Source organism: Numida meleagris, chromosome Z, assembly GCF_002078875.1.
Source record: "Numida meleagris isolate 19003 breed g44 Domestic line chromosome Z, NumMel1.0, whole genome shotgun sequence".
Classification (NCBI taxonomy): domain Eukaryota; kingdom Metazoa; phylum Chordata; class Aves; order Galliformes; family Numididae; genus Numida; species Numida meleagris.
The window spans coordinates 50,019,273-50,041,927 of record NC_034438.1 but is presented as its reverse complement, the minus strand read 5'-3'; the positions used below and the strand labels follow the sequence as shown (position 1 = coordinate 50,041,927).

The 22,655-nt window shown below is 41.5% G+C and overlaps 1 protein-coding gene across 2 annotated transcripts in view; it reads right to left on the bottom strand.

Moving 5' to 3' along the window:
- Window positions 1-21,916, bottom strand: part of ST8SIA4 (ST8 alpha-N-acetyl-neuraminide alpha-2,8-sialyltransferase 4) — a 60,116-nt gene extending 38,200 nt beyond the window's left edge. Inside the window, exons 1-3 of one of the 2 annotated variants that reach the window (XM_021380470.1) lie at window positions 21,427-21,916; window positions 16,868-16,999; window positions 5,244-5,501 (exon numbers count right to left, since the gene is read on the bottom strand). In XM_021380470.1, the coding sequence (XP_021236145.1) occupies window positions 5,244-5,501; window positions 16,868-16,999; window positions 21,427-21,539 (503 nt within the window). In that variant the 5' untranslated portion in view covers window positions 21,540-21,916. The remainder of the gene's footprint in view (window positions 1-5,243; window positions 5,502-16,867; window positions 17,000-21,426) is intronic. The other variant, XM_021380469.1, reaches the window with a different exon arrangement.

Sequence of the window (22,655 nt, the reverse complement as noted above, 5' to 3'; positions counted from 1 at the left end):
TGCTCCAATGTTGGACTTCTAAATACTTATGGAAAGTATCCAGTACTGTGGCCCACCAGCATTGGTGGCACAGGTGCTGCTTATTGACAGAGCAAGTTCAGCTTCATGAGGAAACATGTCTGTTTCAGTTCTGTCCCCAGAACAGGCTGACTGACGCTGCGGTCACACACAGCCCCTCCCAGCAGTTGAAGTCATCATAAGGTGAAGCCAAAAAGAAAACGCAGCCACAAGAAATCAGGCCTACTTCAAGGTTCTCCTGAGGTAGAGGCTACTCACGTCTATGGGAGGCCATCCAAATTACTGAGGAAGTATTTGTAGACTGCAGTTGTTAAGCATTTTGACGCTAAAGAAGGAAGAGAGAGAAGGAAAAAAAGAGTGCCACATTTAAAAGCTGAAAATAGTCTAATGAGCTAGCGATGACACATTCAAAGGAAGTGTTTTGTTTTGAAGTAAAGTCTGTTTAACTGGCAACTTCTCTTTCAACAGATCTAATTTCATTGTGCATCCAGCTTCACTGGCACAATGGTTATGCTCTGAGCAAGGGAAATTAAATGATTATTTAAACATAAAAGCTTATATTTAAAAGGTACAGAAACTAATCGTTTCAAGATATAAGTAAATTACTACCCTTGAACTTATGCTTCTGACAAACTTACAACTGTTTTTTCCTATTAATTTAAGGAACATTACAGAAGAAAAAAGATACTACCACTGTCCACTCAGATTAAGATTAGAGGAGACATGGAGAAATTTCACCTATCCTCCTGAAATGAGAAATCACATGTCCACAGCACTGTTGGCAGGTCTGTCTTTTTCTTCCTTCTGAACAGAGCTGCTAATTGTCTGCTGCTCACATCACAATTGCTCACAAAACCAGGACATCAGGGAGGAAGTGGGACAGATTATCTTCCTTACACAAGATCAAACAACAAATCTATTAAATGACTACAAGATTTTCCATCTCAAATTCACTAAGCCAGAGACTGGACAAGGCAAAAAATGAAAGTTAAGTGACACTAGAAAAGTAAGAACTAGGTTTGTCTATTAGAATATCATTACCGATGATGGCAAAAATATTCAGCTTCACTCCTAGATGCTGACAGTTAAAACTGGAAGGAAAATTCTCTGCTGGGTAAAAGGATTTGTAACATATAAACTGTGCACTTCAATCCAAAGAAGCAATTAAATATTGATACCCTGTCATGGCTGTTCCTTGCCAGAGCAGGTTTGTGGCAGCCAAGCAGCTTCAAGTAACATATCTTAACTATTTCTGGTCTGTTCTCCACATAGACCAACTAAAATGAAAGGGATTTCTCCAGAAGTAGCATCATCAGGAGCAAAACCACAAGATTTTGCTACTTATTTCCATATTTCATTTAACCAAAAAACTGCAAAATTCTAGCTAGCATCTGCTTTTGAAAGCGTTCCATAATGAACACTGAAGCCCATTAAAAAAGGGGAGTGGTGGAGGGGAGAGAGAAGAGAGGATGTAATTATAATATATGCAGGTTACTCTGAAAGTAATGCCACCTATTTATTTCCATGGAAACTACAAGAGAAACAAAGATCACAATAATATTACTTGAGAAAATTCTCACCTATTTCAACAAGGTCACCACCATTAGCTGTGCATTCCCACCAGTGATGGACAAGAGCCTGCATGCCACACTCATAACAATTCGCACCGTCAGAGGTGACCCACTGCTGCTGTCAACACTGCTGAAATGCACCACTCCCCGCCTCACGGTGCTCACATCCACTGTTCAGTCTCCAGAAATGTTCAGCAAGTGTCAATAAACATCAGCGTGTGCCATATTTTCCACATGGGGGAATTCAGTGACACACCTTTGCTCCACATGCACTTCCATGTCAGACACCACTCTGTCAGAGTGCCCCTCTGCTGCCATCTGTTACATGGCAACAACATGTAACAGGATCTCAGTGGGAAGGTTCAGATTCCGCTGCCATACCACCAACATCTGCCCCTGATGGCGTGGGCCAACATCATAAAATAGGAGGCATCACTTTCAGAACAACCGTTGTATATTTCATCTGTTTTTCCTCTGACCTTTGGCATCATTCAAAATCAGAACCAAAAGCTGAACTCAACTGTTTTTGGTAATTATTGGCTGCTACAAGTAATTCCAAGAATCTGAAACTTATTCTGTGGCAATATTTCATATTATTATGCTATATATCTGAAAATTTTGTGTTTTCAGAGAGTTCTGCTTAACTACTGCATTTCAGAATGTATCACTCACTTACTATAACTAGCTTGCCTGTTCTTTAACAGGTAACATAACAAACAGAGCTCTGGTCTGAGACCTCCGGGATGAAAAAGTGTGGAGGATGGGAAAGTAAAACGTATCACATTTAACTCTCAGACAGAGTGAGCACCATCTGACTCAACACACACAGAAACAGCTGAAAAGAGCACCATGTGAAAAACAGTTTCTGCAACAAAACTGTGCCATTTAAACATTTTAACTACAATCAGATTAATTACCTAATATTTTCATTCTAATTTACTTTATGGAATCAGTGATTTGGGAACGCTCCAGAGCCTTTTCTGGGCATGGCAGCAACACATACTTTGCTTTAGCTCGCCACCACAAAAGTTCTAGAGGTGCAAAGACTGATAGCAAGGGTGTAAAAAAACAAGCAGTAAAAACAGAAGTATATGAGAAGCAAGAAAGTAAGATAGTAGTAGTATAGACACCATAGTTGTTTTTTTTTGTTTGTTTGTTTTTGTTTTTTTTTTTTAGCAAAGAGCCCCTGTGCTTACCATTTTAACAAGATGTGTCATATTTTTCTGCTGTCAAAGCAAGCATGACTTTGCTAAGTTTGTGGAACTAATCCATTTTACCCTGGCAGAAGACACGTCCCTAGACTCTTCATTTCTGATGTTACAAAAACAAAGTAAGTCCCCATGTGATGAAATAACTAAAAAAAGAGGCCACTTTAAAATGTCCAGTAAATACAGTAAATCTGCTTATGCTGGTATTACATTGCTTGCAAAAATGACTCTTATTTATGTACTTGCCTAAAGAAGAACTGCACTGTTTTACTTGTAAAATTTGTAGGATTCCAGGAATGCTTATTATTTGCCTCTAGTTTAGATGTCTATTTTTAAACATTCTTCTAAATTTAAGTATTCTAATTACTTCGTGTCTTTGTTGGATAAATGTTCCTTGAGAGGCACTGTTAAACAGAAGGCTAGATTGTCTCGAAGAAAGATGGCCAGTTATTAGCAACTTTGGATGACTTTCAAAGACACTAACTAATTTACACCTGATAGCATCTGGCAAAGCACTAGGTATTGACTACTCTTGATAAAGCATATATTCTCTGTCTTTATTAGTTGTTACTACGTTCTTTATATCCCCTTAATAGAAAGATTAAAATTTAGGATATTATGTCCTTTTCAATATCACGGATCTTCACCATCAGTTTAATCATAAAATTGGTGTTACTGTTGTCAGATCTAGCATTAAAACTCCTGTTCTAAGAAACAACTCTCTCTCAAACACAGATACCTTTGTTTCAGATCTCATAAGAGAAAAAGAACATAAATTGCCATCAGAATCAACTGGATCATATATTTAACCCCAATACTATAAATTACTTTTTGTAGCACTTAGATATAATGCACTCAGCATTGTGAGATTCTACAAGTTTTGTTCATTGGTCAACATACCTAGCTGTACTCATGATTTTCTATATACACATGCAAATGTTTTGCAGAACAAGGCTAGGTAGTGAGTAGAATTAGTGCATATCACTTCTAGAAAAATGAGCTGAAGGAAAAAATAGCAACAGGCTGCCATGGTACAAATACCAGAATCCCAATAACCAGAGGTGAGTGGTTACTAAGTGCGTCAGTAGTATCAGATCATGTGATCATACATGCTGTTTAAAACATTTTTTTTAAATGTAAGAAAAGGAATGTAGGAAATTATAACCCTGAAGTATGCTTTGACTTTTATTTGAAATAAAAGGAATTCCCCATTATTTTCTTTAAACTGACATGTTATATACTTACGCACTCTCCCAGATGTATATAAATAAATATAATATTTTATATATAATATAAATATAATATAAAATAAATATAATATATTAAATTAGCTGTAGAGAATCTGTGAACTTTTGAACAGTTCAAAGTTTGATTTCTACACCAAAAACTTCACTGTTAATAACACTATCTATAGACTGCAGGGTCAAAGGTGTGTTATTATCCACAAGACTATTTGTTATTCAGATTGCTTTACCTATCCATACACCAAATAAGATGTCTTTCCAGCCTAAAAAACTGATCAGCAGCTGTAGCTTTTTGATGTAAAAATTTTATCTTTATGCTACAAGCTTTAATTCGTTAAAATCTCGTTAGATGTCACAACTTAACTTCATGACTAGTTAAAAAGCGGGAAGAATATGGATGTAACTTCAATTAAATTCAACACATGAACAAAAAACATACTCTGTTGACTTGAAACTTTCTGAACAGCATTCTTGAGTTTGCTTTCTGAAAAAAGACTTTTCCCTACAAAATCTAGTATCTTAATTTTTCTGTAGTTCTGTTGGATAAATCACATTTAACCTATGAGAGCTAAAAGCTATTCAAAAAGCTGGTATTTATTTGTGGATTACTTCTGCATTAAGGATGCTGACTTGAAAAACTAACTCTGATACAAGCAAAAGAAACAGAAAAAACGAAAGAGTGGTGTGCAACTGTTTCAATGGCCCCTTGCTAATATTCCTATCAAATAAAATACCGTTTTCATGCCTACATGCTCTTTTGAATTAAGGACTGAAAAAGTACAATTTTTTCTTTCCCATATCCTTTGTATTTTTGCCAATATCTTTTTCCTAGGGTAAGAAAAAGAAAAGTAACCTGCAATGACTATTTCCATATTGTATTCTGACACTGCTTTACTACTATGGTTTCCATAACAATAATTATTTTGTTTAGAATAAAAACTACAGCAAAAAATAAATAGCTCATATCTCTCTCACTGAGTGTGCTTCTTGTTTTACTTTCACTTTAGAAAAAAAATCTCTTGTAAACAATACAGGAACATATTCAACTTTGGGGAATCCCATAATGACGAACACAGTTTCACATCAATTATTCTATAATTTCAGATAATCCCTGAAATGTGCAGGTGAGATTAAAGCACTTATCCCAGCTTTTGTCCAAGAAGCATAGCAGGTTGCATGTTCAAAAGTAGGAGAAAACCCACCTTATAACAAAGTCATGGGTATCAATCTCTTTTCCACAGCCACTGTCCAGAAGGATGCCAGAATTTCCAACTACAGCACAGGTTTTAAATCGGCGATTCTTCATTGGGGAAACCTCAGGAAGAAGGCTGTGCAAATCCTGAGAAATGTTTAGGGTGCGACGTCTGTCTAGTACATAATGGATTACATCTCCTGGCTTGAAGCTGCTTTTGACCACTGAGACATCTCTTTCTGCATCCAAGAACTGAAGAATACTCTTTCTGGGTAGAAAAAAAAATGATGCAAGGATAAGAACCAGTATTCACTGCTGTATGGAATTATCTAAAAGTAACATACAGCACATACAGCATACCACCGAAGGTTGGTAGGTAGCATCAGACAGAGGGAAGTCACTTCTCATGTTCTAGAATGGAGTTAAAGGAAAGTTGGTATGACAGAATTCAAATCTTAATTACAATGTCATACGTAAAGTACTACAGCGATAGATTTTAATCCCTTCATAGAGATGAAAGCACTGAGATACCAAGGGAAGATTACTTTAAAAATTAGACAGTATATACTATTTTAATGTTTTACAACGCTTCAGATATTTCAAAGAGGACAAGAGCTGTTTTGTTTTCATAGAAACGTGACAGTTTAAGACACGAAGTATTTATGGTTTTGGAAATAAATGTTTCACTATATTGTCATGTCTCACAATTCAGCTTCATTCGGGAACAGCCATGTTTTCATACAGTTTCTTATTTTACTGTAAGAGCAGCACATTCAGTTTAGCATAAACTTAGTACTAATTAACTGAAGCTCAGCTAAAGTTATTCTAATTAACTTGAAATAAGAACACCCACTGACTTTCATTCTGATTTAAGCAAAATCAGCTTAAAAACATGCTGCACATTAAAGTACTGCAGCTCAAGGTCTAGTCAAACTGTTCCCTGAACTTAGAGAAGCACTTCCTAGAACACAATTGTTACTTTAAATCAGTTTAATTCAGTTCTGTAGCTTGCTTCTCTATCACTAAACGTTTGAACTGTTAACAGGGTTCAGACACGTATGATCAAGATCAGGGCTTAACAAGCTACCACAGATCAAGGCACTATGATAATTAAGAATCCGTATACCCTCGGTGCCCAGCAAATAACAGGCAAAGTGTGTCTGCTTAAAGGTCAGCTGCAGAGGTTAAATCATAGTAATCTATACCTGCTTGTGGGGTGGTAAATGCTGAAGCACTGTAAGTACATAAGTAAGCACTATAAGACTCTTTTAAAGACTACTGTTATGTATGGACTGATCCCTGCTCTGGTAGTCTCAAGCAGTGTCTGCAGTACATGTCTTTTCCTGGGATAAAAAGCTACAAAAGGTAAGAGCTGCAGGAGCCTCCGCTAGCCCAGGACTGCCACTGACCACAGCCTTATGTGCTTGTGCCCACGCCTGCTCTGCAAAGTCTGAATGTTTGTGAGCAGGCGCGAATACCACACCTGAATTTAAGCTCATGCTAAAGTCCAACATGGAACAGACAGGACTTGCTGAGCTGAGGCAGGTCATCCCCACAGCTGTTAATATGAACTTTTTTTTTTTTTTTCCCTATTTCTGTAGTACTGACAAGAGGAAAAGCAGTAACTTTATATTTTCCACTGCCGTCAAGAGATAAAATGGGATTTAAAATCGACTATTTCTTGAGTAAGAGGAAGCTATTTTTACGTAACCAACTTTTAGAGCAGACTTCCTTAAAGCAGATCAAAACAGGAAAAGATAACTTGAGATGCCACTCCAGCAGTTGCAACACCCGCTGAGAGGCATAAAGGAGAAATAACCTCAAGCAAAAAGGAATGAACTATAGGAGCACCATGACCAGATAGCTCTCATGTCACTGCCTTAAGAGGAAAGGCCAAGTCTAAACCTTGCAGTTACACAAAGCGCTCATCCTGGAATTGACTTTAAAAGCCACAGGGAAAGTGAAACAGAATAAAAATATTTTTTTCGAGTGCTTCCTCTCACTTCCTACACCAGGACAAAGGGGGAAAAAGAAGAATGTTCTGAGCTGTCTTTTACAGCTGTCAGGTATGAATGAAGGAGCATCGGGGCAAAGGCAGCTTGCACTGAGGGTCTCAGAATAAGGGAGAATGGTGGAGAATATTAAAATTCTGAGTACTGAAAACTTTCAGCAAGTGGTGTAAAGGGCCAGGAAAGGTACTTCTGTAATACGGGATAATGACTCTACTTCAACCTGTAAGTCTAATGGACTTCAATCCTCACAGGTTGATGAATTCATTTTGTGAATACTCTGCAACAGACACAGAAACTGCTATAAGATCAGAAGGAAAAAAAAGAGCAAGAAAGAATGACTTGACTGATTTAACAGTACTGTGACTAGAATTATTAATTATCTAAGATCCACCAGACCAGTGGCTGTAAAGCATGATAAATGCACTGAATGTTACCACCAGCCAAAGTATCCAGAGACTCATTTCATAACGCATTCTAATGTGAGATGGGGTGACCACAACTAAGCCAGAAAATGCAACAGAAATTACATGAAACCTAGGGCTCTGACTAAAAAAAAAGAGTCACACATGCTCACTATCCGGTTTGCTTTAATTATTTAAAGCACCCGTACCTGATATCTGGAATGAATGGGCCTAAATATTTGTGTAACCAAACAGGTAGCAAAATCTGTGCATCAACTGAGTATCTTGTAAATTATTTCAAAATATAAAAGGAAGGCATTGAAGTTACGCAAACAGTGCCAAAAAAAAGCAAAAAAGTGCCTTAACTTCCATTATTTATAGAGTGATGGGTAGCTCATGGTCAAATCTTTTTTACCTACCGTCCTACATATGCTCACAGAATATCCCCACAAGTCCTCAAGTGGAACTGCATCAGATCTATATAGCCAACCACGTATTAAACAGCTAAACTTTTTTAGTCTGAATTTGTCATTAGAAAATTCAATTGTGTGCACATATATTAAGTATGCATAAGAATCCCTGTGTCAATAAGAAACGTGTAGTAATGCCAGCATTAAAATATGTATTTTAACATTAAAGGAAATATGATTAAGAATGCAGATGTTCGTATTATTGTTTTAAGTTCCTCTCTGCTACTGACTCATCTGTACCATGGAGACAGCAGAACTTCCCACTTTCAAGTAAGTGTTGAGATAAAAAGATATACTAAAGGATATGATAACTTAAAACTATGAAACACACATGGGTGTCTCAGTCTTGATCTTGGTTAATAATAAGAGCATTTTTAAATCTCTATTCTGTCCCAAGGCATAGAGCTCAGAAAAAAAGCACAAAAAGGCTGTAACAAGGCTGAGTAAATGGACTTGAGGAATAATTTTAAGTGCTAATTCACATTCTGATGCACATAAAATTCAAAAGCATGCTCAATTAGAGGAAGGAGAAAAACAGCGTAATTTTTAGCGAACCATTTAGTAAACGTGTTAAATAGACGGAGCTTCTGCAACCTTAAGCTAGAATGTGAAACAGAACTGTTTCATTTGAGGTGGTCTTCAAGTTTTGTTTGGATGAATAAAACTGTAACTGAGCCCTCTGTGGGTGGGAGGCAGATGTGGCTCAGGCTTATCTGGAGCCAAGCAACTGTCTGCAACCTGTTTACATGACTCACACAAAAACATGGGGTTACAATGTGTGATTGACTTGGGGCTTTTCTTCAATGACTAAATCCAGATGTTCATAATCTTTAAATACTGAGTACAACTCCTGGTTATCTGATAAGGGATATGTAACAGACAGCACTGTCTTCGAATAGCTTTCCAAACAATATAAAGTGTATTATTTCGGGGCAGTGTGGTGACATTTTTCTACTTACATGCATTTTTTGGGCTTTATTTTGTTCAAATTAGCCTTTGAATTACACAATCACCCTTCCAATTACACAGTGGTGTTTCTCATTTTCCTCCAAACTGTGTGGATTACGGAAAAAAAGAATCATTTACATACTTGGCTTTTAAGATTGCAAATAAATTTCTGAACAGTGCTCAAGAACACAAAAACATGACCTGCATGTGGAAGCCAAAGTAGGCCACAACCCTGTCTGAAATACTTTTCCAGGGAAAATCCTCCCTTCTGTGCATGGCACTGCTAGAAAGCCTTGTCACTGGAGCGTGCGGGCTTTTCTGGCTGGGAACTCCTTTGATTTGGGGAAGTGCCCAACTGGCATCCTCAGTACTGAGGTAGCTTGCTGGGGAAGGTCAACAGCTATTACCTTATGGAAACAGAGGGATTGAGTGATTACCTAGTTCACACCCTGCCCCTCTGAAGATCCGTATTTTTCAACATCACGCTGACAAGTTCATACAACATAGTCCTAGCAGCCTCCCCAGTGGTGTAGACCCAACAAACTCTTCCATGCCTGCAGGAATGCAATGTTGTTTCTGCATTAGATATCAAAAAAGGGGAATTGATCTAAAGAAGTAGAGCACAATGTATTTTGTCACTTGCTCTTAGAAACAGATAGTTTGAAAAAGTAGAAATACCATAGATTTCAGTAACATATTTTAGAAATATAGCTGTTGAATTATGTGATTAATTCTCACTTCTAAAACTGTAATAGTTGTGAATAATACAGGAATAGTATTACAGACTGGAAAGCATGTTGTAAGGCTATTCTGTTTGGATAAGAGACCCTCAGCAAAAGAAAAGTAGACTTGTCAAACATCAAAGAAGCCAGGGCCTCCACACAAGGCCAGATTGCCTCACTCTGTGGGTAGGTTGGGATGCAACAGGTAGGCAACAGGATACCTCCCTCTATTCTCCTTATCTCTATCCAAGGACGAACAGTTGTCCAGGAATAATGACCGAGTCCTGAGTAAGCATTAGAAGTTAGTTAATTAGCAATATACATGCTTAGCTAGCAACAATTTATGTTTAATCAGTATCTATATGTTTAGTTGAGCGTCGGGAAGATTGTGAACCTGAAGTACTCAACCAGTGAGGAGCCAGGGGAGGAAAAGATAGGCGTCGGGTAATAGGGCATAAAAGATGTCGCACTGCTTTATGCAGGCAATCCTGCTTGCAGGATGCCCACCATTGCAATTGTAAATAAAATCTGCTTTTATCAGAGATACCGTCCTGATAAATTATTTGGATATTTCCAGCAACGCCCTCCATCAATTTCAGTGCTTTCCTATCCTTACTGGAGCACAATATTCCTAGCACTTTCTCAGAACAACTGAAGACTGTTTCTCCCTTCACCTTGCATGTGGAGGACAGATTTTTGCTTACTCTTGGCAAGAACCTTCATTTAGCTGAGGATAGGAAGCCATTCATTTTTTTTTATTTTTTTTTAAGTACAGGTCACGTGTTTTAGGTCTTTGACACTTCTTGTTGCTCTCCTGCAGACTTTCTCCAACTGACTTACTCAGGCCTTTAAACAATTTGATTTTCCAGTTACTCTGGTCTAACTCCTGCAAGTCATGACATTGCTTCACCCTCCCCAGATGGAAGGCAGAAGGTGGCTCTCACCTGCTGGTACCTACAAGGACTATGGACTAGGCAAAGAATATTTTTTTGCCAATTAATCACTTCTTTCCTTGGAGAGCTTTTCTTAAAATTCTCTTTCAGTCAGACAAAAGAGAAATACAGAAATCTTGCTGACCAAACACAACTTAGGTGCAAAAGTCCATGCCTCCTCAGAAGGCAAACAGGAGCTGCAGCTGTCTAGAAGAGCAGGCTGTGTCCTTGTGTTACTACAGAGCTCTTTCTTGTTTTGTTGTTTTTATTCAGGAACACCAAAAATATTCTTGCTCCAAAGGAGCAGTGCTCTCCAACTCTCTGCTTGCCTTCAGCACTGAAAGAGATACTTACAAACAATGTATGTTTGATTAATTCATTCCTTTCTAGGACATCCTTTTTATGCTCTATGTGTACTGATCACATGGAGACTCCTCCTAAATTAAGACCACTTAGTTAGTTTTTTGATTTTTCAGTTCATCCAACTACATGGAATATTTTTCACATGCTAACAAAACAAAAAGTTTTCTGTTTTTGTTTTTCGAAAGAGATATTTATTACTGAAAGGCCAGTAGGTACTTATCTGCAAACATTTGGAGGTTTTTTTTTGTAAAGAAACTAACCAGAAAGATTTATTTTTATTTCTAAATATTGTTTTGATCATATTGATAACTAAACAGTTAGCTAAACTGTTGACTTACATCTCTCTTAAACTGAAGTTAAGCTTTTCAAATTTTAGATATTTTGGAACTCATTCGATGCTTTCTTTTTTTTTTCATAAAACAATGTAATCAGTTCTTTTGATATATAACTAGCATATGTCCAGCGACATCTCACTGTCAGGAAGTTCCTACTGCACTTAAGTCACTTCAGACTCTCACTTGCTTTCCTCCTAATAATTCTGCAAATTCTCAGAGATTTGGATTCGTTAAAACCATGATTACTGCATCAAGCAAGGGAAAGGTTCCTGGCAATCACCAGCCCACAGACGACCAACACAAATGCTAGCTGACAGGCAGTTGCTGACTGTTTCTATGCTAACCCCCCATCAATCACCACCTTCAGGGCAACATGCTCCTCCTTGGCCAGAAAGGTCACTTCAGCAGCTGAAGCACACACTAATCGAGCTACAAATCTTCAGAGCTTTCCAGCAAAAGGAAGAGCTGACTTTTAAACACAGCATGACCCAACTGCTGCTTAACATATGAAGGCTAGAAATACCTCAGCTTTCAATGCATTGAAGCAAGCTAGAGTCAAAGGAAAGGAGTCAAAGGAGTTAACTGCCTCAAATTACAGAGAACATTGCATTTTCAGTTGATGTAAAGGACTGAGGAAGAAAAAACCTCTAAGGTTTATTGTGACTAAACCATACTGGAAAGCCCCAGTTTGCAGATCTCAGAATCTGGAGGAAACAGAATGGCTGGCTCTAAACCCTCCAAAAGCTCCTGCAAAAGCTTCAGAGCAATTTCACTGTTCCAGTGCCAGTTCAGTGTCTATCACTTGCTGTTCAGCAGCTTATCATAGCTGTTTCATATTAACTTGAAAGATAAACACTGATAATAATCGAAACTTTTCAGAGGGGGAAGTCACAATGGTGTTTTTTCTCGCGTTTTTTATTTTTTTTTTAAATGATGTTGTTGATGTCTTAGAAGTTCTCACACTTTTCTGAAAGGAAATTTCCACTCTCACATTGTAAAGAGATGAATACAGCCTAGACACACACCATTTTTTCATTTTGTCTTCCCAAATTCAAAACCTCGATCTGCTCCAACACAAACACATGCCCACATTTAATCAAAAATAAGTGGAGGAAGAAAGTCTCATCCTGAAACTTCATTCCATAATTAGTTGATTTCACACAGGTCACAGAGGTGCTAGCATCAGTCCTCCATCAGACAGGTTTGTGTCATCTCAGCCACGCCTCTCCTGTTTGAAGATACAGTCCCTAATATGACTGATATTTTCCAGTTTCTGTACCAGGAAAACCCTCACATCGCTACTAAGAATAGGAAGGAACTCAAAAAGCACAGTTTTTCAAAAGGTGGGGTCTCCTTACACATGGCTGAAATCATTCTGACAGAGAGGGAGTCAAGCAAGCAGCCTTCTCCCCTCAGGCACAAGAATTACTAATTATTTTTCAAAGAAGTTGTCAGCAATCAGTAGGTAACATCAGTTGGAAAAATCACTCTCCAACTAGAGCAATTGTGATCGGCAGAAAAGCAAATCTGCTACAGTCTCTTGCAATTAATGACATCACCATTCCCTCCTCAACCACAGAAAGCCTCGTGCTTTCTTTTAATGCTTGCTTGGCGTCTCCTAAAAGGGCTTCGGCCTCCCGAAACAGCTGCTATATTCCCTCATCTCTTCTGGCTGCCTGGTCCCAGAGAGAGCACTCTATGATACCAGACACCCTGCAGAACCTTTACAGGTTATGATAATGAAGCTTTTCATTCACTGACTCACTAAGACCTGATCTGGCCAAGAACCCATATGACCTTTGCAGTTGACAGAAACTGGTCACTACCCTGAGCTAGCAGGGTAGAAAGCAGTACAGTCTAATAACAAAGGGTAACATTCCAGCTGCCAGACAGCAATGTCCAGACATACCACTAAAGAAGACTCCTTGCACAAAGCAAAACTCACTGACAAACATTTTCCATGTTTTAAAATAGTCATTGTGGGTGTCAAGCTGATGGAAGACACAAAGGTAGCTGCAGTTTATGAGTGATGAAAAGTTTTATGAAATGTCTTTAGGCTGTACACTAAGTTACACAAATTATTTCTCCACTGCATAGAAGTGATAACTTTTTTTAATACATTATTCAAAAGGTGCTAGCTTTTTAAAAAATGTTTCTCTCCTTCCGTTACTTGCTAGAATGAAGCTCAACCACAAAAGCATCGCTGCTCTCGTTAACAGTTGCAATAATAGCATGAATCATCTTCATGGTCCACACAGTGAGTGTAATGTTCTTCGGAGGGCTGAAGAGTTAGTTTAACCATGAAAGCACTACAGGAGATTGCTAGATACATTTGAAGTTAGTCCTGATAGATTCCTAAGTGTAAAAATATTTAAGGTTAGGATGCTTCTGGCTGCTGAAACAGGGAAGAAAGGTCATAGCTAACCTCCTGCAATAGTGAATGAAGAATGTATATTCTTAAGTCAGCATTAGGAGCAGAATGTTTCACAAGGGGGTCCTCAGGCAAAAGTATTGCAAAGTTCCCTACCTCACTGCTGAATATGCTACACATATTAGCAAAGAAGACTTCTGGAAAGAATAGGAATAGCAGGTAGCCTGGACTCCTTTTATGTAGTGCATTCAGGATACACATTTTTCCTCACTGCACTACTGAGACAAAAAGCATTCTTCTCTGTACCATTTTTAAGAAACACCACATGTTCACATCATATGCTTCTTCAGAGCACATTAATTATTTTTAAAATGGCCGAACTTCCCCACCTCCAACAGTACGGATAAGGTATTGATTCTGAAACTCACGTTTTTGGGTAGATTGAGATGATACTCTTGTAGTTACACTCTAAAAAAAACTCAAAAGCACTCACCATTGTTTTATCCCTCTGTCCAAATGATGTATGCTGCTTCTGAAGCAGGTGAAAAATGAGCATAACCCAAGCTGCGTTTTCTCTTTTAACTTTAATCAAAAATCTATTGTAACATTTTTACTAGTTTGTTGTTTGGCTTCAGCAGTAAAGGTGTATTGGTTTTAAATGGTTCTGAAATAGGATATTTACTTTTCCAAAAAACTGGGTGACTAAAAAGGGTAATTACCTTTTTCTAGTTACAGTCTCGCAATGGCTTCCAAATTAGTTTACTTCACAGGTAAAACAGTGTGCTGTTTACTTTTAATTGTCAAAACTATAACACATGATTTGAAATTTCTGCAGTATTCTTCTGAATTTGCTTCCTATTTGTCCAACTTAAACTGTTTGTTACATGCATATGAATTTTAAATATTCGTATAGGACAACGCATATCTTTCCTAGGTTACCTTCAGAGCATAACTCATCCATTACCTTGCAGCCAATACTCTGGTCAAACAGGTGACAAAAAATAGACATTTCTGGGAAAAACTCTAGTGCTGAGGCCTGGCAGTGCATCTTGGGTGGCTGACTGCCAGGTGCTCGCTGGTAGGACCATGGAAAGCAGTGAGGAGTCCAGATACAGGACAGGACACCACAGTGCACCACAGAGCTCAGGCACAGCTACAGGATCCAACATATCAAGAGAAGCAGAGTTCACTGCCTACTCAAATCTTGCTACGCTTTTCATCCCTGACCCCTGTCAATGGTTTACAGGTGTTCGGCCCAGTTCCGTGACAAAGGGGACGGGGGATCCACAGGTCCACGCCCCGGGAAAAGGGAAAAGGGGAAAAGGGTAAGGAGATGGCCCTGAGAGCAAAGAACAGCGGCAACAATCTGAGGAGAAACAAACTAATTTACTAAATAAAATATTGGAATGCAAAACAACACACTATAATACAATAGAATTACAATTTAAGCTGATAAATCCAATACAGAGAGAGAGAATGTCCCCAAATCAAGGTAGGCCTTACTCTACTACCGACGATAAGACGGCTGGAGAGCGAGGTGCTGCCAAGATGAGAGACGGGCGGAAAAAGGGGCGAGGTCTCGTGATCTGCAAGTTTTTATACTGTGAGCTTTTATCTTTTCCCTCCGGCTGGAAAATGGTAACAAAGGAGCAAAGTGCCGTGGGGAATGTAGTAGTCCTTCTCTTCTGAGAACCAGGTACATTCACTACATGATGTTACGATGTGGAGTACCAATAACCGAAAATCACAAAACCATGATAACCCCACTCTCTGCTGTTGCAGTGGGAATGCACTTCATCACTCATAGTGTAGGACTTCCAGAATGGGGTGACAAATACAGTGCTCACTGCTTTTACTGCCACTGTGTACATGTTAATCATTTTTGAGCTAACCATGTGCTCTAGAGGCATTCAAGGCCAGGTTGGATGGGATTTGGTGGACAGCAGCCCTGCCCAAGGTAATGTGGTTGAAACAAAATGATCTCCAAGGTCTCTTCCAACCCAAATCATTCAGTGGTTCTATGGTTCTGCAGTTCTCTTCATGTTTTAGAATTAAGAACATAGAATTGTAGTCATAAAATGAGTTCCTCATTCAGAAAAACTGCTTTCATAAATTGAAAGATTGCTAGTTTAGGGGTTTTGTTAAGCTGACCTTACTTTTTTTTTTTTTTTAAAGAGAAGAAAAAGAAGGAAGAAAGAGAAATCACATTGAAAACACAGTTTAATTAGATCAAATTCCAATTCAGCATCCTAATATTTCAAAATTCAAGGCTACTCTGAAAAACAATTGCAGCTAAAATTGGTTGTTTAGTATCATGTTTCTCTCCTAACCCCCACACTGCTGAGCCCTGCCCCACATTCCTCTTGGGCTGCCCACCTCACTGAGACAGGGAAGACACAATGGCAATACAGTACTAGGAGGCTTTCTTTTTCTCTTCCCTCTAGACCCGTGTGTGGGTAGGCCCACTGTGTTAAGACACATCAGACCTACCGTTCACTTTAATTCTTCCACTGTGCTCCCACACTCAATATGAGCCTAAGGCTCTTTCTGGCCTCTCTGTCTCCATAAAAAAAAGAAAACTGTATGAGACTGTCAGCATCACCGGTGTCTGACCTTCTGACTCAGACCAGCCCCAGGGAGGTCCGAGTCCTCATCTCCCAGCTCTTGACTCCTACATCTAAGTCACCTGCCTAAGCTCCCTTTGTAGTTAGGGAGAAAAGTTGGTACTTTCAGGCTATATCCGTCCTATTTTAGGCCTCTAGGATGAGAGGAAATCATATACCTAAAAGCGCCTGTTTCTCATCACTGACTCCAAGAGAGCTCTTGAAAACATGTGTAATGTAGGTACTGTCCTCGAGGTCTGACTGACACAGCCAGGTAAAAACATTTTATTCACTCTCACAAAGGTTGGCTTTACTTTGCAGCCTAATGGCATTTAGTTGCATTTAACACTGCACCTCTAGAGAGTACAGTTATAAAACATCCACTTGCAGCAGTAAATTAAATGACTTTGTTCTGGACCAGAAGAATTATAAGCAATAATAATATGAAATGAACTGTATGTTACTTAAGACACTCACCTTATCTCCAGTACCAAAGTAGAATTGATTTTCCAACCTTCTACAGAATGCTGGAAGATAGCGGAGCCGCCCTTTCGGATTATTTTATCAGAGCTATTGATCATTGATCGACTCAAACTCAGCTCACCATCTCTGCAATGCAACACACAAAAGACACAGTTACAGCAAGGCTAACTCTGGCTTTAAGTACCTTACTTCACAAGCGCCAGCACTATTTTCTTTTCTTCCTCAAAAGACACAGTTATTTCCCCTTCTTTCTTATTTCACTTGCCACAGCAAAAAGGCTCTCCCCATGAGTAGTCTACAAGACATCTATATCTAATACTTGAATGTGCCATTTAAGAGCTCTAACACGTTATTATTTTTAATGAAACATACTAAAAAAAAAATAAAGACAATAAACTCCAAATTGTGAACACACACCAAATTTCAGTAGGTGTACGAAGCAGATTCTGTATTTCTATGCAACAAATTTCCAGTGTTAAACTAAGAACTAAATGTTAACTTTCAATCTTTCCCCCAGCAATTAGTCACATTACACACAATAATTGCCTAGCCAACTCTCTTTCCTTCCCACTGATACTTTCATGAGTGGAATTTTGGAGTTAAATGGCTTTAACCCCACAAAATTTCCTTTCATGAAACTTTTGCATGCATGTATCCAAACAATTTCAGCCGTCTTAAAGCTCATCATCTCCCTCACACTGAAATTTTGGTAGCTACCTTAATAAAGAAAGAGCTGTAGTAAGCTGTGGTTGATAACCACGGAGTACCTGATGAAGAATCATAAATGTTATCAACTGTAATTATATTCATCAACAGGGTCACACAAATAAATCAAATGATAAAACACAGCAAGCATAAAGCCTCAGGTCTGAATTGTGTTTTTATCACCGTATGTTTTCATTATCTTCCACACCGTTTCCCTGTAGGTGACATTCAGTTCAGTTCAATCATAGCTGTTAATCATAAATACATCATACATATATATACAAATAAATGAGTATATATATGAATACATAAAAATCACTGGATTTAACATTTTACCATGCAGAATATATTGAAGAAATAATATGTATTGAAGTAATGTACAGAAATGTCTTTATAAGTTAAACACGCACGGTCTGAAATGTCACCAATAATAAATGCACCGCTTGGCTTGCGAACAGAACTCTGGACCACCAATCATCCAACCAACAACATGTAAGATTAAAGACGTGGCTGAAGGCCATCTAGGGGATTGCTGGCTTTTGTATTCCTGTGGCTGTAATAACAGGAAGCAACTAGACTTAGCCCTTAATGAGAACTATGAGAGCATATAGCTGCACTAAGCATTAATATTTGGATCAAGGCTGGATCAAGCCCTGGGCAACCTGATGTGGCTGTGCATGTCCCTGTTCACTGCAGGGGAGTTGGACTAGATGACTTTTAGAGGTCCCCTCCAACTTTAAGGATTCTATCATTATAGGATTTGGTAAATTAAACACCAGTCTAAACTCAAACTATCCTTCAATGGGACATTAATTAAGCTAACTTAACTTGTACAAGATGGTCATTTGCAAAAGCTGCTACGACTGCAGAAGTCCCTGCAGCCAACAAACCAGCAAAGCCAAAAGCAGCCCAGCATCACCGGCAGCATTATCCTTCCCTCCCCAGTGCCAGCACACTGCAGCACCAGCACATCACAGACTCATAGGTAAGAGTGCCACCTACCGAAAAATTTACCACTGTAAGCAACTGTGTACATACACGACGTGCATGCAAACCATCCTCACCACTCTAATTTCACAGGATGGGAGGATGACGGTGGACTCTCTGAATTCAATAATCAGAAATGTAATTTTTTTTTGCTATCTTTTTTATTATTATTATTTTATTACTTAAAATTTTCCATAATGGTTGTGGATAACCACATATATTTTACTGCAGTAAGATCAAGTGTATACACCAAATAAAAATCTACCAAAATGCATCTGGGGAAAGTACCCGGTCTGAAAGCACCTCACAGATGTCCCTGCTGAATCCCATCCCAGAGGCACCTTAGCAGTGGCTTAGGCAACACAACTCAGGAAGAAATTATGCTGACAACACCTACAGTGCCCTCGCATTTCAAATGCAGTTGTCTTCTGCACTCACAATTTAGATGTGCAGTGAACTGCACAGATTTTTATACGGTGGAGCAGAACAACGTTGAATTATGTTCTCAAGAGCTAAAATAAGGTCCTAAGCACTTTGTGTCGAAGTTCTAGCACGAATACAAAAGAGTTCACTTCATGCTCCCCTCTATTTACTGTGACTGGTTCATTTAATTTCTACTTAAAATAAAATGAAATAAGCTAATACATAAAATTCTCAGTTTACTCCAGAAAATTCTTCATTGTTTAAAAAGGTGTGAAATGAATTTGGGCTTCCCTGCACCATCCAGAGCCACAGCAAACGCTATCTGGGGCAACAGCAATATGTTGCTGATGGTATCAGCCCCAGCCCCAAGCCAGCTTCCTCTGGAGACCAACCTGACCAAGACAGGACAGGATAACAGTCTCTTCTCCTGAACATGGTTCAGTGAATATGAGTAACTGCCTTAAAGCTTTAAGATGTATATTTCATACCAGTAGAAGACAATGATGTGTGGGAAACAGCCCTTCAATGTAATGAATATTTCATTACTCCCATAACCTTTAAGAGGACATTGCTGTTTCACTGAAGAATGGCACATTTTTGCAATTACTGTCTGTGAAAACTCACCTATGAAAACACAGCAGATACCACATGCCTGGGAATCACACAAACAGCCAATTTTCAAACACCTGGGATCTACCTGCGGTGCTACCAAGAACCCCACACAGACCATCTCCTGCCTTCACAATTCTGTTACTGGTGCTTCTGGAAGGAACACGTCCCACAGAAAAAAAAGTTGGCTCTCCTGTGTGGCAGCCAGAAACAACCCATGTAACACCAGAGAGCCCTTCCTTAGAGAGGAAGGGAGCCTCATGCCACCAGCAGAGGCAGACGGTTACAGTGCACCCAGCTGTGGTCCTCCAGCGAAGGATGGGACAGCGCGTGAGAAGGGTCCGCATTCCATCATCTTCCACTCTGCACAGGAGGTCCTGCTGCCTCCAAAGTGGGCATCACATTGACACACTGGTGCCTTAGAGCTGTTTTGAAGCATTGTTAGACATACATACCTATGACTAAACACACTTTTGTTAATGTTAATGCACTGGTTCTCTTTAGTACCTCTTAAATAATGTCAAATAGAATGCATCATAAGATGTAGGGGACTTTTTTTGGCAAACATGGGTTTTACCTAGTGACTAATTCTTGAATCATTTAACCTACCCCCACTTTGACAAGAAGTGTCTGCTAAGAAACACACTACCTCTGGTCGAGGCTGATTGTCCCTCACAGCTCCATTTTCACGCTGACCTCTGTACACCTCACAACCTGAACACTTTACACTTCCATACATCTCCAAATACGCGGTGCCACAGCACTGCTGAAGAAGCATCATACCCAAACTGAACAATAGAGAAAGTTACAGCAAGTTACAGAAATCCTTAACGCCACGGGAACCAAACATCGCACCAGGGGTGCAGAGAGGCACGACCGACCCTATTCATACAGTCTGTTTTTTGGGTGGTGCTGTGTGGACCAAGGAGCTGGACTCGATGATCTTTGCGGATCCCTTCCAACTCAGGATGTGCTGCGATTCTGTCATTCTACGACCTGCCGCTCCTGCGAGGCACCGCACCGCTATCCCGCTGCACCGCAGATGTGCCCCAGATGTGCCCCGCACCGCTGTGCCGCGCTGCGCCCAAGCAGCAGCCGGGCGGGGACGAGCTTTCCGCCCCGATTCCAGAGGTGGCAGAGGGGTGCGCGGGGGCGCATGGGGTCTGCACTTGCCCTCGCTCCCTCCGGGCTCCTATGAGCACTTACAGCAACTTTATTCCTCCTCCTCAAATTAAGGGCTTACGCACAAGAACAGGTGGTGAGCACATCTCACCGCAGCAGACGCGCACGGGGGAACGCGAAGCGCGAGCCCCCCCCGCCGCCCTCGCCGGGCTGACCGTGCCGCGGGATTCACGCACCCCTTCCCCGAACTCCGACAGTTACCCCTGCCGGGGAAGAGGGAGCCCGGGCGGAGCACCCAACTTCTGCACAGGATGGGCGCAAGTTGAGAGGGAGGGGAGGAACGCCGGCACGCACGTACACAGCCAAGGTGACCAACAAAGAAAGAGAAAGCTGAGGCTCAGCACAAAGCGGAAAGGGACTTTTCGCCCCTCGTTTCCACAGGCTGGCGGCGGACAGCGGCGGCTCTCCAGCAGAGCAGTGCCAGGCGCCGAGGGAATGCCCCGAGTTACGCGCGGCGCCCGGACAAACTTCGGGGCAGGGGCCGGGGCCACGCTCGGCTCTGGGCGGACCCTCCCGGCCCTCGGGAGAGCCGCGGCCGAGCGCACACGGCGGGGCTCGGGGATGCCGCAGCCGTGGAGGGGCCGGGGAGCCCCCAGGACAGCGCCGCCGCCCCCGGGGGGACCCTCCCGGCGCGGCGCTGCATTTACCCGGCGAGCGGAGCCTCCTGGCGCTCCTCGGTGCGCGCTATCTCCTTGGTCTTGTAGAAGATGAGGAGGAGACTTATGGTGCACACAGTCCACCTCTTCCTGACGGAACGCATGTCTTCTGCGAAGCGCGGTCCCCCTCCCCCTTTTCCTTTGTTTGTCAGCGGTGCGCGGAAAACAACTCCGCACGCGGAGCAGCGTGCCAAAAACACAGTGATGTTTCTCTTTCGAAATAATTTTAAGAAAAAAAAGAAAAAAAAAAAGAAAGAAACAAAGCGGGCGGCCGCGGATGCCGCTGGGCGTTTAGTTTGGCTCTCCTGCCCCCTGCCCTCCCCTGCCCGCCAGCCGGGCCCGCAGCCGGCGGCTCGCTCCCCTCGGCCCGGAGAACAACTCTGCGCCGCGCTCCTCCCGCCGCCGCCGCCCCGCTCCCTCCGGCTCCGGCTCGGGCTCCGCGACGACCTCGCTCTGAGAGCGGCAACGACGGCGGCCCGGGGGTGACGCTGGCGCCTCCCTCCCCTCGGCGGGGCGGTGGCGGGCGGAACGCGGCCAATGGGCGCCGCGCGGGGGCGGGCACCCAGCGCGGCCGGCGGACCGCGGGAGGGGCGGTCTCGGCGCCCGCGGACGGACCCTGGCCGGGGGCTGCGGGGCGGCCGAGACGGAGTAACGGGAGGGATGTGGCCGCTGGGCCGCGACGGCGACCAGTCCCCGGGGGCGGGAATGCCGGGAGCCCCTCGGAATGTGCTGCCGGAGCCGGGTCCTTCCGCTGTCCGGCGCCCATTACATCGACACAGGCTCAGTGTTGTCATTTGCCAACTTCTGCTTGGACGATTTGCCTGAAATGCCCCAAACAAACACCCCTTCCTCACAAACCAACCCCAACAAGCCAACCTGGAACTTAAATACGTAATGTAACTTGAAAAAGAAATCATGAGCTGTGCCCTTTTCCCTCAGTGTTGTTTTGCCCTTTGCGATGTGACTGGGCTGTCCCACGCTGTCCTCATTCTGTGTGACGGGGCTCTGCACACACCGGTTCACATTTGCGGCGCAGAGCTCCCGCACCAGCATCGCTCTTCTCCCACAGAGACCCGGGAAGGCTTTATGACAAATCGAGGGTGACTCTTCTCCTCCCAGCGCAGGGGAGATACCCATGTGCGGGATGATGGAACCTTCCCTGCACCTCTTTAGTTTGATGGGCTGTCTCCAGAATGGTTCAGTATCAGATATTTCACATG